The sequence below is a fragment of the Ailuropoda melanoleuca genome, chromosome 4 (assembly GCF_002007445.2).
Source record: "Ailuropoda melanoleuca isolate Jingjing chromosome 4, ASM200744v2, whole genome shotgun sequence".
Lineage (NCBI taxonomy): Eukaryota > Metazoa > Chordata > Mammalia > Carnivora > Ursidae > Ailuropoda > Ailuropoda melanoleuca.
Window position 1 is genome coordinate 20,647,049 of NC_048221.1, and position 15,194 is coordinate 20,662,242.

The following is a 15,194-nucleotide window of genomic DNA, read 5'->3' on the forward strand; positions in this document are numbered from 1 at the left end:
CGCAATTCAAAGGGGGAAAGAACAGTCTTTTGAATATAAGGTGCTGGGACAAATGAATATCCTGTGTAGAAGAATGAATGTAGATCCCTACCTCACACCTACCTGAGGTATACAAAAATAAATTCAAAATGGATACATTTAGATTTAAGGGCTAAAACTCTAAAATTCTTAGATGAAAACATAGCTGTAAATCTTTGTGGCTTTGGATTAAGTAATGCTTTTTTATGTAAGACACTAGAAATACAAGCAACAAAAGAAAAAGCAGACAAACTGGACTTAACAAATTAAAAACTTTGTGTCAAAGGACACTATCATGAAAGTGAAAACAAACCACAGAATGGGAGAAAATACTTGTAAATCATATATCCACTCTAATGTCCAGACTATATAAAGAAACCTACCAATTTAACAATAAAAAAAAGGTGACCCAATTAAAAAAGGGGTAAGGATCTGAATAAAAAGTTTTTCAAAGAAGATATATGAATGGCTGATACACAAAAAGATGTTCAACATCACTAATCATCAGAGAGATGATACTCGACACACAATGAGATACTATTCACACCCACAAAGATGGCGATTGTAAAAACAAAAATGGAAAACATGTTAGTGAGAATGTGGAGAAATTACACTTGCACATTTCTAGTGCTAATGTGAAATGGTACAGCTGCTTTAGAAAACAATTTGGTAGTTCCTCAAAAAGTTAAATATATAGTTACCATGTGGACCAGCAATTCCATTCCTAGGTATATACCCAAGAAAAATGAAAATACCATGTCCTCACCAAAACTTAAACGTGAATGTTCACAGCAGCATTATTTATAATAGCCGTAAAGTGGAAACAACCCAAATGTCTAGCAATTGATAAGTGGGTAACTAAAACATGGTATATAAATGTAATGGAGCATTACTTAGCAGTGAAAAGAATGAAGAAGTGATACATGCTGCAACATGAACGCCTTAAAAGCGTCATGCTCAGTGCAAGAAGCCTGTCACAAAGGACCACATATTGTATGATTCCATTTATATGAAAAGTCCAGAATAAGCAAATTCAGAGATAAGAAGCAGGCTAAAATAGGGAGACTGGGGGCAAATGGAGTGACTGCTAATTGACTGTGGTCACGGCTGCACAACTCTGAGAATACACTAAAAACTACTAAATCGTACACTTTGAGTGTATGCTATGATGTGAATTTCATCTCAATAAAGATGTTGTATAAAACTGCAGGCTCTAAGTTAAGGTATCTACTCTTTTTTTTTTTTTTTTTTTTTTTAAAGTTTTTTTTTNGATTTTATTTATTCGACAGAGATAGAGACAGCCAGCGAGAGAGGGAACACAAGCAGGGGGAGTGGGAGAGGAAGAAGCAGGCTCATAGCAGAGGAGCCTGATGTGGGGCTCGATCCCACAATGCCGGGATCACGCCCTGAGCCGAAGGCAGACGCTTAACCGCTGTGCCACCCAGGCGCCCCAAGGTATCTACTCTTATCAATGAAAACAACAACAGCAAAAAACTAACCTTGAATACTTGAGAACCAGGCTCATTATAAGTTTTGGCATTTTTTGCGAGAAGATCTATATCTTTGGCCATTGCATGAATACTCTTGTAACTTCCATTCTAGACAACAAAATAAAGCAGTTCCTCTTAATTGAAAGTTAATCAGCATGCACTTTAAAAAAAGAACTCCACATATTTTTAAATTCTCACCATATTCAAAGACTTTATTGGAAAATACACATGCGAATAATACATAAAGTCATTTTCTCTTTCATAAACTATTACAATTATCCATTTACACACAAGTTTTTGAGCTAGGTAACAACTACAGCTATGTTAGTTTCACAAAAACTTATAATTTTTAAAAGTTCAAATAACGTAAAAGTTGTTTAATTCAGCAAACACACAGTGCTTACTATGTGCCAAGCGCTGTTCTAAGTGCTTCATGAATACTAATCCACTAACGTGGACTTAAGGGTGTGAAGCAAAACTCCTCTAGTTTTATAGACCACTAGATAAAAAAGAGGTTAAACTTTTCGAGTACCTACTATGTACTAGGCTCCATATTAGAGCTGTCACATCTTTAAACTCACTCAATCCCAAATAATCCAGGGAGACTTAGAACTGCCTTCAATTTCAAAGAAAAGGAAGGAGGAAGACACTCTAAGCAAAAGGTATGCATGATTAATGAGAAAGACACAGAAACGAACAGACACACTCTAGAAAGAGTGAGAAAACCAAATTAAGAGGAGTGGAGGGTTATGGGAAGACCCATAAGCACAGGCTGTATAGGTTAAGGACAAATGCGGCAAAATCCAGATAGTCAGGCAAAGGAGAGTAGCTGGTGACTTGCCAAGTGAAGATACCCAATATCTGAGCACTCTCTGTTCATCTTTTNAGAGACAGCCAGCGAGAGAGGGAACACAAGCAGGGGGAGTGGGAGAGGAAGAAGCAGGCTCATAGCGGAGGAGCCTGATGTGGGGCTCGATCCCATAACGCCGGGATCACGCCCTGAGCCAAAGGCAGACGCTTAACCGCTGTGCCACCCAGGCGCCCCCATCTTTTTTTTTTCTCAAAGATTTTATTTTTAGGTAATCTCTACACTTTACATGGGGCTCGAACTCACAACCCCAAGATCAAGAGTCACGCATTCCACTGACTGAGCCAGCCAGGCACCCCTGAGCACCCTCTTTATTTGGAAAAAATTCTAGTACAGGTGGTAAGGAGGAACCTACCTTCCACAACAGAGTGTAACAGTAAGTGGATAATAGCACTGCCAGCAGCCTGGCAGCAAGGGAAAGGGGAGATAATTCATGCTTGAGTCTTGAGAGACTAAAGCAAAGGCAAGGGAAGAGAGAAAATGGATTCCTAACTCCTGCACAGGGCAATAAAGCAGAGGGGAACAGTGGGCGTCCAGGACCCACAGTGGCAAATGACACTGGGAACAGCACCGGCACCACAAAGAGACTGTGCATGACCTCAGCTGTGCCATCATGTCCCTGAGCTCTGCCTACGTCCCTAAGGCTAGTTCTCCTGCCTGCCTTCCCAACAATTCCATGAGCTATCCGGTACTCTTTTCATGGGTTCCTTCTACCGGAGTTATTCAGAGTTGGCTTCTGTTGCACTAGGAACTGTGATTTGCTAGCGGAGGCACTAGAAAACAAGTGACAAGGCTCTGGGCTGTGGAATAGAAAGGAAGAACAAAATGGGAAGAAGCTATGGTCAGGAAGCAACATGCAGAAAGGACTAGAGAGCCTTTCATCAGAGAAGTAGGAAAGACTATTAAAAAAATTTGGACATAAGAGGACAAGATCTTGCTTAGGGTGATGGCAAAAGGAGGTGCTTCTATGAGGCTTTTGGAAGGAAGAACAGACAAGATAAGGAGAGAGGTCTCAGAGAGAAGGCTGGGGGAGGGGTATCTAAAGATCTGATTTGAATTTCAGTATTACAAAAACATCTTCCCCCAAAGTAGATGTTAGGAACCCAAGGGATTTAGGATCTAGGAGACTAAGTCATTATCAGTAGCAGCTAGGGATCTGCCTTAAAAACCAGGTGATACATTAGAGAATCTTAACATTCTGACATAAAGAATTTTAACATTCTGTGAAAGAGTATTATGGTACCAGTAATTACTACACTGTTACTCTTTACTACTCTTCTAGAATTTTAAAGCCAAGGAAGTTTCTCCCTCCTGGCAAACCACTTGCCTTCAGTCTCATTTCTCAATGAGACCATGTGACACATTAAATTTTCCTTTTTGTTTTATCTACTGGGAGCTCCAAACCCTCCTTACTCTGGGAGGGTCATTAACTCACACTGACCAAGGCCACATCCCATAGGTGCTCTGTGAGGTGCCTCACATACATCAGCACTGCCCCCTCCAAGCCTGCAAACTGGTAACACTACACCCAGCACAGAGCAGAGGGAGCAGGCAAGTCACCTGACCGAAGTGATAGAGCTAGTTAAGGAGCAGAGCTAGGAAAATAACCCATGTCAGTCCAACTCTAAAAACTGTATTTCTGGTAAGCTTTAGCTCTTTCTCCCTACACCTTCCTTAAGCTCTAATTATCAAGTTTTAAATTTCGTCATTCATTCACTCAATAAACATCTACTGAGCACCTACTCTGCGGAGAGGCAGTAATAGTGCAGAGGTTAAGAGCACAGACTCTGGAGCCAGAATGCCTGGATTCAAATCCCAACTCTTCTCCTTACTAGCTGATGGCTTGGGCCAGTGACTTACCATCTCTGTGCTTCGGTTTTCTCATCTGTAAAACAGGAATAACAGTATCTACCTCATGAAGTGGCTGCCAGAATGAATTAGCTAATACATACAAAGCACTTAGAACAGAGCAGGCACCTAGCAAAGCCAGGTGAGTGTTAGCTGCTGCTATTGTTGGAGATACAGGGAGGAAGGCACTCGCAGAGAACGAAGTCTGTTTGCACTGACCTTATACTCTAACATATACTGAAGGTAACTTATTCTGAGACATCCTAAAACTATTCGGAAGCAGATAAGATAAACAACAAAGCTTTATTGCTAATGGGCCCTTCACAACCAGAAACATCTATGCCCAAGTGCTTTTTAATTTTTGTCCTAGGAGCAGGATTTACTAGGCCAATGAAAATTCTGCTTTCCTCCCTATAGATAAAATGCAAAAGGGACACTATGCTACCTCCTCCAAAGCTATAATCAGTTAAACCACTCTAACCTGTTTATTATATTGCTAATAACCCCTTACAAAGACATCTGCTTCTGTTTTCTAAAAGCTCCTAGAAAAGACCTCAGGCTGATCTGCCCTAAACCATATATGGTTACATATGATCATCTTCATACCTGTATCCTCTGGGCAATGGTCTTGAGATCTATAGGCTCCTTAATTATTGCATAATAGTCTGGATATTGCTGGAAGACAAAAACCAGGCAGGCTAAATAAAAGAAAGTATCCAGATAATGAGAAAACTAGGAAGCACACTGACAATCTGTTAACCAACTGAACAGCTCTGTCAGCAAGGCTACAGACACAGCTGTACAGTATACTGTTTGTTATAGTTGGAGAAGAATTTGATTTTAACAAGCTTCTTGAAATATACAAGAGTGTGTTGTACAAGTTTGCAGGTAGTATTTGGTAATTACCATTATCCAACAAATACACCATAATTTAATGTTCTAAAAAACTCTAAAGTCACAGAATCACACAATTTAAAATTTAAGGTTCCAACATATTTATGCTTGGAAATGAAAGAGAAGAATGTTTTTGAATGTTCTTATAAACTTTTAATTTTGCAATCTAAATCACACAATATTATTGTACTTCATATAAAATTATTTTTTGTCATTTTTAAAAAAAGATTTTATTTATTTTTTTTTTTTAAAGATTTTATTTATTTGACAGAGAGACAGCCAGCGAGAGAGGGACCACAAGCAGGGGGAGCAGGAGAGGAAGAAGCAGGCTCCCAGCGGAGAGGCCTGATGTGGGACTTGATCCCAGAACACCGGGATCACGCCCTGAGCTGAAGGCAGACGCTTAACGACTGAACCACCCAGGCGCCCCTATTTATTTATTTTAAAGAGAGAGAGCTCATGCACGTGTGCACCCATGAATGGACCCGGGGGTTAGGGGGGAATCTCAGGCAGACTCCAGCTGACCATGGAGCATGACACAGGGCTCAATCTCATGAGCATGAGATCATGACCTGAGCCAAAATCAAGGGTTGGACGCTTAACCAACTGAGCCACCCAGGCGCCCCTCATATAAAATTCTTAAGGATCTATACTACATCAGGTTGCAAGTTTGTTAGCTTCATATTTAAGTTAAAGCTTCTAGTTATTTTTGTGAAATTAATTTTTTTCAAACTAAAACACGTTAAAGTGAAACTACATTAAAGAAACAAAGTAAAAAGGGCGCCTGGATGGCTCAGTCGGTTAAGCATCTGCCTTTGGCTCAGGTCATGATCTCAGTGTCCTGGGATCAAGCCCCACATCGGGCTTCCTGCTGGGTGGGGAGTCTGCTTCTCCCTCTCCCTCTGCCTCCTCCTCCCCATTCATGCTCTGTCTCGGTCTCTCATTCTCTCCGTAAAATAAATAAATAAAATCTTTAAAAAAAAAAAAAAAGGACACAAAGTAAAATTATAAGCACTTTCTGATTTCTTATCAAATATTAGCTCATCATAAGAAAAGAAGTTAAGTATGTTAGAGAAATGTTCTTGAAGAGTTTCACAAAGCCCACACGGCAGGGACGCCTGGGTGGCTCAGTTGGTTAAATGTCTGACGCTCGACTTCAGCTCAGGTCATGGTCTCAGGATCATGAGATGGAGCCCCCCGTGTCAGGCTCCGTGCTCAGCAGGTAGTCTGCTTGAGATTCTCCCTTACCCTCTGCCCCTCCTCTGAATGCACGCCCTCTCTCTAATAAATAAAATCTTTAAAAACAAAACAAAGAAACAAAGCCCACAGTGCATTCACTGCCCCAAGCCTTTTCTACAGGTTTGGTTCCTTGGAAGAAACAATTGAAGCTGACCAAAAATCAAAAGTTGGTCTACTCTGGGGGAAGAGGTGTGGGTTCTCCAAGCTCTTCCAACCTGTTCAAGTCCTTGAAGCCCAAACAACAACAAAAAGCAGGAGGCTACAGCCTTCACTCAGTTACTGGGCTGAAGGCATGATCTCAGGGGCACTTCCTCTCATTTGATTCCTCAGCTTACCTACTTTAACACTATTCTTTTCTTTGTTCAGATTGAACCCCTCTTCTGCCCCCTCTCTTTACCAATTCTACTTCTGAGAAACAGTTCAGAAGACAAATTATAGCAAGGCCACCCAGACCGGGGTGGAGTGTAATCCCAGATGTTGGGTCTACATATTCACAATCCCCCTCTCCCACTTAGCCAGTCCAGCTTGGGAAGAGCTCATAGAGGAAAGGTAAAAACTGCCCTTCCCTCCCAGCCTCAGTCCTTATTGACTTTCAAACTATTACACCCTGAAGGACTGTTGGGAACCTGCTTTTTCCAACCAACTTTTGCTACATGGTATTCCTGAAAGCCCTCCTGGAATGAGAGAACAGGATATTAATGTGTTTTTTTGTTTGTTTTGTCTTGTTTTTGTTTTAAAAGTAGCCTCCACACCCAGCATGGAGCCCAATGAGGGGCTTGAACTCACGACCATGAGCTCAAGACCTGAGCTGAGCTCAAGAGTCAGAATGCTTAACCAACTAAGCCACCTCGGGGTCCTAGAATATTAATGTTTTACTGCTCCAAGTCACCCTTGGTGGCTTGACCACTGGTGATGATCTGCAGAGTAAGAGTAGATCTTGAGTAAAGACTATACTCTTGTTGTTTTCTTTCATTGTGGCTAAATATACAAAAGAGTTACTATTTAATCATTATAAGTGTGTGGTTCAGTGGCATTAAGTACATTCACGTTATTGTACAACCATTGTCATCATCCATCATCCAAACTTTTCATCTTCCCAAACTGACTCTCCAGACCCCCTGAACAGTAACTGCCCCCCTCCCTTCCTGACAGTCCCTGGAAACCACAATTCTACTTTCTCTATGAATTTGAATACTCTGAGTACCTTCTACAAAAGGCAACATGCAATACTGGTCCTTCTGTGACAGGCTTATTTCATTTACTATAATGTGTTGTTCAGGGTTCGTTGTAGCGTGTGTCAGAATTTCATTTTTTCTTATTTTATTTATTTATTTGAGAGGGAGAGAGAGAATGAGAGAACAAGCAGGGGCAGGGGCAGGGGGAAAGGGAGAAGCAGGCTCCCTGCTGGACCTTGGGATCATGACCTGAGCCGAGGGCAGGCGGTTAACCAACTGAGCCACCCAGGTGCACCTCATTCTTTTTTTAAAGGCTGAATAACACTCCATGGTATGTATATACCACATTTCATTTATCTAGTCATCTGTCAAGGGACATCTGAGTTGCTCCCATGTTTTAGCTATTTTGAATGATACTGCTGTGAACTTTGGTGTACAGATCTCTTTGAGATCCTGTTTTCAATTCCTTTGGGTATACACCCAAAGTGGAACTGCTGGATCATATGGTAATTCTATATTTAATTTTTGGAGGATTCATCTTAATGATTTCCTTTTTTCTTAAAATTTAAAACATATGACCAATATAATCATTGTATTTTTCTAATCAGATCCACACTTAGACTAGTAGTGGTCATATATGGTTTCTTCCTTTTTTTTTTTTAGTTTTTTACGTAAAGTCTACACCCAACATGGGGCTTAAACTCATGACCCCAAGATCAAGCATTGCATGTTTTACCAACTTAGCCAAGTGCCCCTATGCTTTACTTCTAATGTGATAATTGTCCAACAACTAGTCAAGACACATGCCTAAAAAACCAGTCTTGTCGATGACAGATGGGGAAAGCTGCAAGCCACTCATAAGTCAATAAGCATGTCTTACATACCAGTGACAGGCTGGATTCCAACTACATGGCAGGGATACCAAAGAAAATAAGACATAACCTTTGTTCTTAAGTTCAGGGACGTGGGAAGGAGGTAGAGAAAAAGTAAATGATCACAATGGAGTTAAGTGCTACAGTGAAGTACTTCTAGAAGTATATCCTTGTCTAGAAATAGGCCATGGAAATTTCTGTAGTTCCATGCGCCACAGTGGAATTTTAGCTACATTCACTGCCTTTCAGTTATGAAGCCACAAGATGCCCTGCCACTTTCAAAGAGTCTCACTTGTCTAGAAAACCCCTTCCACTTTGGGGTAGATGAGTACTAGTAGATCTCTCTCTTCTCCATTACCAGGAGATCAGAACTAAGAGAGGAAGAACTCATTTATCTTCTCATTCTGTCTCCTGAGCAAAGAGAATGTTTCTTCTCTTTTATAAATAAAAGGCTTAGTTTAGGTACTTATTTTGTTATTTAAGAATACCAATCTTGGAAACAACCCAATGTCCACTGACAGACGAATGGACAGATAAGATGTGGCATATGCACGTAATAGGAGTATTATTTAGCTTTAAAAAGGAAGGAAATTCTGACACATACTACAACCTGGATGAACCCTGAATACATGATGCTAAATGAGATAAGCCAAATATAAAAGGATAAATATTGCATGAGTCCTCTTACAATCAGGTACTTAGAATAGTCAAATTCATAGAGAGAACACAGAATGGTAGGTGCCAGAAGCTGGGGGCTGAGAGGGAATGGCGAGTTATTGGTTTTTTTTGTGGTTTGTATTTTATTTTACTTTATTTTATGGGGAGTTTTTGTTTAATGAATACAGTTTTAATTAAGGAGATGGACATACAATACGAATGTACTTACCTCACTGAACTGTACACTTAAAATGGTTAAATGGTAAATCTGACATTATTTTACAATAAAACCCAAAAAACAGTAAGAATAACCAATCAAAAACAATTTTGTTTTAAACCCACAACCTTTAGGCGAGGTAAAATTATAGAACATGTGTTATGTGATTGCTGCTGTGGCCTCGAGGAAGATCTCTTGGAAGCCTCGAATGCCTTTCACTTTACCTTATTTACTAAGAACTAATAAATTTTCTGAAGTACCTGAAAAAACGAAAACCAGACCAAACAAAAACACACCTTAACTCAGCTGTCTTCAACTGCGCCACTTACCACTTTAGAAGGCAGCTTCTGAAACAGTTCACTAACGAGACGTCCCGATGGATTTGTGGCTACAACTATGGCTTCCAGAAGCTGCTCCAGGATCTCCTTCAAGTAACTTGGAGAAGACTGGGAGGAGAGGGTTAGCAGGAAAGAGAGAAGGGAGGGAGGACGACTGTGAGAGAAATCCAAAAATAAATGCTAAAATGTTAAAGTTAATACAAAAAAGCAATCTGTAAACAGTACTTGTTTAGTGTAACTTTCAAGAACACCGCAGAAACGCTCTGTTGCTGGACATGGGGCTTGCACCCCTAGAATGACATATGGGAAACTGAGCAGGCTCCTTATGTTAATTTGGTAACTAAATCCCTTGGCTCAGGTCCTTTTACTGAACTCTATTCCACAGTAAACACTTAACAGTGAAAATCAAGTGCCATTATGTATAAAATGATAGAAATGCAAATGTTTTTAGGGTCTGAGCAATGGAGAGAAAACATGTCCTGCGATACCTGACTCTCTCTACATCTGCTGTTTCTATCTACTGAAGTCTTAATATTCTGGTAGAACAAGCACGTATATAAAGCTGGATGTATACACTTCTACACATGGGTCAGATCTAATGACAGAATCCAAGCTATCTCAAAAGTGAATGGAAATTAAATCAAATGATGCACATTATTTCTGCCCTGCAGACTGGCTGACTTACTCCTACCTTAGTCACTATTTTCAACATGGGGAAAGTATATGCCCCCAACAGTACTTGGCCAGAAAGGGTCTGATCCTGAAGCTGGTTTCTACACTAAATAATGGCATGTGTGAGTCAAGAGTTATAGAAAATGGGTGTGCCCGGTGGCTCAATTGTTTAAACACCCAACTCTTGATTCTGGTCATGATCTTGGGGTTGTGAGACAGAGCCCCATGTAGGGCTCCATGCTCAGCGGGGAGTCTGCTTGAGATACTCTCCCTCTGCCCCTCCCTGCCACATTCACTCTCTCTCTCCAAAATAAATAAATCTTAAAAAAAAGTCATAAAAAATGTACTTCATGTCTAAACCATATTTTGTGCATATAAAAGAAAGGTTAATGGTATTTCTGGCTTAAATTGTAAAAGCACTGGTAATTGTGTCCTCATCTAACAGGTCTTTTTTATTCAGTACAGTCTCAATTTTAAGGTCCAACATTAACTCCACAGAGAGCACTAACATCTCTTGAGGCTAGCACAGTGCCTCGCAATAACAGACACATAACAAATATTTAACAAACAAAACGTGATTAGCTGAGAGTCCCCAACCACATAAACTTAGAGAAACAACAAAACACTGACACAGGCAGACTAAAAATACCCATGCTTAAGTCACTTACTTCCTGGCTAAAACACAGTACCACAGAGTTAGCTCCAAAAAGAGGAGAGTTATATTCTGCAGCCAAGACTCCTCTCCTCCCAGCCCAACCAGCTACTTTGGAAACACGTGTCGCAGTTGACCTGGAGCACACTGTGTGAATGCATTTGTACAACCTATTTCCACAACTGGGAAAACTCCAAGGAAATCATTCTGAATTTAAAAATGAGAAGCTCAAAAAGTCCCTCTTCCTTCACAACAACTTAGGGCTAAGAAGCAGCCTGGGAGATATAAATATGAATGTGCAAGATCCTCCCAATTTCTTACCAAAGAAACACAGGCAAGTTCTAAATGCAGGCAGTTTCATTTTTTGACTAGAACCTTGGAGGCCTATGAAGAAGACTGACCCTCTGTAGGTAATGTCCTGTGCAAGAAAGCATGGGGTAAATGGCTGTTCCTATATTAATACTAGAGTAAAATTTCAGGGAATCCCTAGTTAACTGCCTTCTACCCAATTCTAATCATTTAGCTGCTAGAAAGGAATTGACAGGGTGCCTAAGAACTATATTTTCAGACTCCAAGAAGCAGTTACTTTTTTTTGAGAGAGAGAGAAAGTTAGAGCACGTGGATATGTGAGTGGTGGGGAAGAAGATGGAGAGGGAAAATCTTAAGCCGACTCTGCCCTGAGCACGGAGCCCAACACGGGGCTCCATTATCATGACCTGAGCCAAAACCAAGAGCTTAACCAACTGAGCCACCTAGGCGCCCTGAAGTATTTACATTTTTGAGAAATTCACCTACCGCTTCTTTTTTCTGTGTTCAAGTTTTAGGAGAAATACTATTTAGGTTAACTTAGGGAAGAAAGGGGAATGCTCTGCTTTGGGTGTTTCACTATTTAGCTACAGAAGAGAGATGTCCTTATTTTTAATATCCTTCTTCCTCTTTTTAAACATGTGTTTAAAAAGTATTTATCACTACATACACACCAGGCACACAGCCTAGATGCCAGGAATAGGTGAATAAGGTGGTATTTTTGTGGAGCTATCATTCTCCTTGGAAGAAGAGAGTTAGCATGTAAACAAATAAACAAGTTATTTCACATATAGTAACAAAAAACTGAGGCCCACAGAACAGAGTGATGTGATGATGGGAAAGGAGAGGTACGGGGCAAACAATTTAGACAGGTGGTCAGGAAAGTCCACTCCTAGCTGTCATTATTTTAAGCGATGTTAGAATCGTGAAAAAGAGCCAGTCACAGAAAGAGCCAAAGGAAGCACGTTCTAAACAGAAGAGCAACTGCAAAATTCTAGAGGCAGGAACACATTTGGCATGTTCTAGGAACAGTACCAGTATAATCTACAAAAAATATTCCTAAGGTGATTCCAAAGACTCTCCAACATTTAATCGCAACACTGCCTACTCTTATATCTCAATCCAGTAGTACTGGAACAGTCCTTGATAATATGAAGGCTCTCCTTAAAACTGAGCAGGAAATATGCATTAATGTAAGAGCAACTCATGAAAACAACCACTCATGGCACATATTGTCCAGGATGTCCCAGGATCCCTTGTAATTGGAATGGGGCTCTCTGGTCATATGTCCCCTTGCCCTCCTAGTTACCAACATAACTCCACAGAAAGCCCAGCTGCCTGGAGCAGCACAGAAGAAATCACAGGCCGGGGGCCTGGTTCACCTCCCAATGGTCCATCTTACTCATTCCAGCTACACACTTACTCCATCAGTCACTGTGCCTTGATTGTCCTGCCCATCTTCATCATCATCTTCGTCATCTGCTTCTCCTTTTTGAACAAACTCATTTCTTGTTCGAAGGTACAAATCCCAGAGTTTACAAGCAGCTTTATATTCAGGAGAATCTGGCTGTACATTAACAAAAACAAGAGAAAAAAAAATCACTTTGGTATTTTATTGTAAATCAATGACTACTTTTAAAGCATTCTGTTCCAGCAGAGACTAGCATTCTAAGACATTAATTTTGAAACTCTTACAACAAATTTAGAAATCCTTGATTAAAAGATACATGGGCCTCAATTCCTCTTCTGAAGAACAAAGCATATGTTTTAAGGGCAATCTGAAATCATATTATTTTATTTATTTATGCCCTACTATCTCATTACATTATGATCTGAAGCAGAAGATAAATGATTTATATTAACACTAATTACTCACACACGAAGAAAGGCAATTTAAAAGGTAAGATCCAACTTAACGGCTGTAAGTGTAAAGGATAGAAGTTAATGATTGTTCTAATACTACTTCTGTTTTTAAGCTATTTACTACTTTATTTAAAGACTTCTTTTCCTGAAGTATAACAGGGATAAACTCAAACTGAAACTTTCCAGTTAAAGCAATGCTGGAAGCAACATTAAAACAAACAAAAAACAAACACGAAACTTTCAAAATGCATCCAGGGACTGCCAATAAGGAGAAGGCAATGCTTAGAAGAGCAAGAATAGAGTAAAAGCAGGAACCCAGATGATCAAGCAGAACACTGAAACTGATGTTAACTTGAGGGCTCTTTTAAGACAAGATAAACCTAAGCTTTAGTTTTCAAGGCTCTCTGAGGCTGCAAGGATAGGAGATAAGAATTAGGGCCCACCAGAAGCTGGGACTTCAAAGTCCACAGTTGCAGTGTAAGTGTGAATTCAAAACAGTTCAGTTTCTGCGATGCCTGGGAACACTACCCACCTCAGCCTCCACCCAGCTCAACCTGTGTTTATCTCAAACCATAGTATCTCAGGGAGAGGAGAGACATGGAATGAACCTCCTCCGAGAACTCTTCATCATATGCTAGCCCTAACAAAGACAGGCCACGTGCCTGGGATAAGCAACACACTACCCTGAATGAACCCAACTTCAATCCAAGCTTCAAACAATCTCTAGAGATCAAGTTCCCAGAGATATGAGCTCAAGGTTAAAATTCATGAAACAAGAATGAAACCACCACAAAACAAAGCCAGCAGAAATAACTGCAAAATCAGACATGCAAGTATTTCAGATATTGGAATTATCTGCCATAGAATGAAAAATAAGTATGTTGAACATGTTTAAAGAAACAATGGGATTGAAAAATATAAGCAAATTTCAAGAAACCCTGAAAAAGAAACTACTTCCAAAATATGAAAAATACAAATATTAAAATATAAGAACTCAATAGCATGGTTAAAGAGCAGATTTCAAGAAAACTGGAATAACTAAAGAAATGACCTAAAATGCAATACAGGCACTAAAAAGGGGACCATGAATGGTTAGGAGAGACAGAGACGTGAGAGGGCTCTAACAGAACACACAATCAGAGTTCTAGCAGGAGAGAGAGTGCAGCGGGGGCAGCATGCAAAGACAGAACAGCTGCAAACATCTCAGAGCTAATGAAAAACATCAAACCAAAGATTTAGAAAGCCCTACTAATAAAAAGATATTCATATTTAGACACATCACCATGAAACTGTAGAACACAAGAGACAAAAAGACACCAAAGACAGCCATAAAGAAAAGATAGCTAATCTTCAAAGGAACTAAAATTATATTGACAGGAATTCTGGATGGCAATAAAAGAATAAAGAACAGAGGCGCCTGGCTAGCTCAGTCAGAAGAGCATGCAACTTCTGACCTTGGGGCCATGAGTTAGAGCCCCATGCTGAGTGTAAAGATTACTTAAAATAAATAAATAAACTTAAAAAAACTATCTGTAAAACAATAACCTTATTTTATGGGATTAAAAATTTGCCACAAGAGGGGTGCCCAGCTGGCTCAGTCAATGGAGTGTATGACTCTTCATCTCCAGGTTGTGAGTTCCAGCCCCATGTTGGGTACAAAGATTACTTTAAAATAAAATCTTTTTTTTTTTTTTTTTAAGATTTATTTATTTGAGAGAGAGAGAGAGAACACGAACAGGGGGAGTAGTAGGGGGAGAGAGGGAGAGAATATCCTCTAGCAGACTCCCCACTGAGCACAGAGCCAATGCAGGGCTCGATCCCGAGACCCTGCGATCACGACCCAAGCCAAAATCAAGAGCAGGATGCTCAACCGACTGTACCACCCAGGCGCCTCCAAACTAAAATCTTTTTAAAAAATCTGCCACAACAAAACTGAAATACAAAACATCAGTAGCAGAGAGATCAGAGTCGAATTATTTTAAGGTCTTTGTATTGTTTAAAAGGAGGTTTAAGATGCTGATTAACTTTTAACTTTGATAAGTTAATTATGCATATTAAAACTTCTTGATTAAAAACTAAGAGATT

At 40.0% G+C, this 15,194-nt stretch overlaps 1 protein-coding gene across 20 annotated transcripts in view; it reads right to left on the minus strand.

Moving 5' to 3' along the window:
- Positions 1–15,194, minus strand: part of PBRM1 (polybromo 1) — a 115,371-nt gene that overhangs the window by 80,878 nt on the left and 19,299 nt on the right. For all 20 annotated transcript variants that reach the window (XM_034658439.1, XM_034658451.1, XM_034658437.1 and 17 more), the window contains 4 exons: positions 12,670–12,813; positions 9,608–9,724; positions 4,831–4,899; positions 1,518–1,616 (listed from right to left, as the gene is read on the minus strand). In XM_034658439.1, coding sequence (XP_034514330.1) covers positions 1,518–1,616; positions 4,831–4,899; positions 9,608–9,724; positions 12,670–12,813 — 429 coding nt within the window. The remainder of the gene's footprint in view (positions 1–1,517; positions 1,617–4,830; positions 4,900–9,607; positions 9,725–12,669; positions 12,814–15,194) is intronic.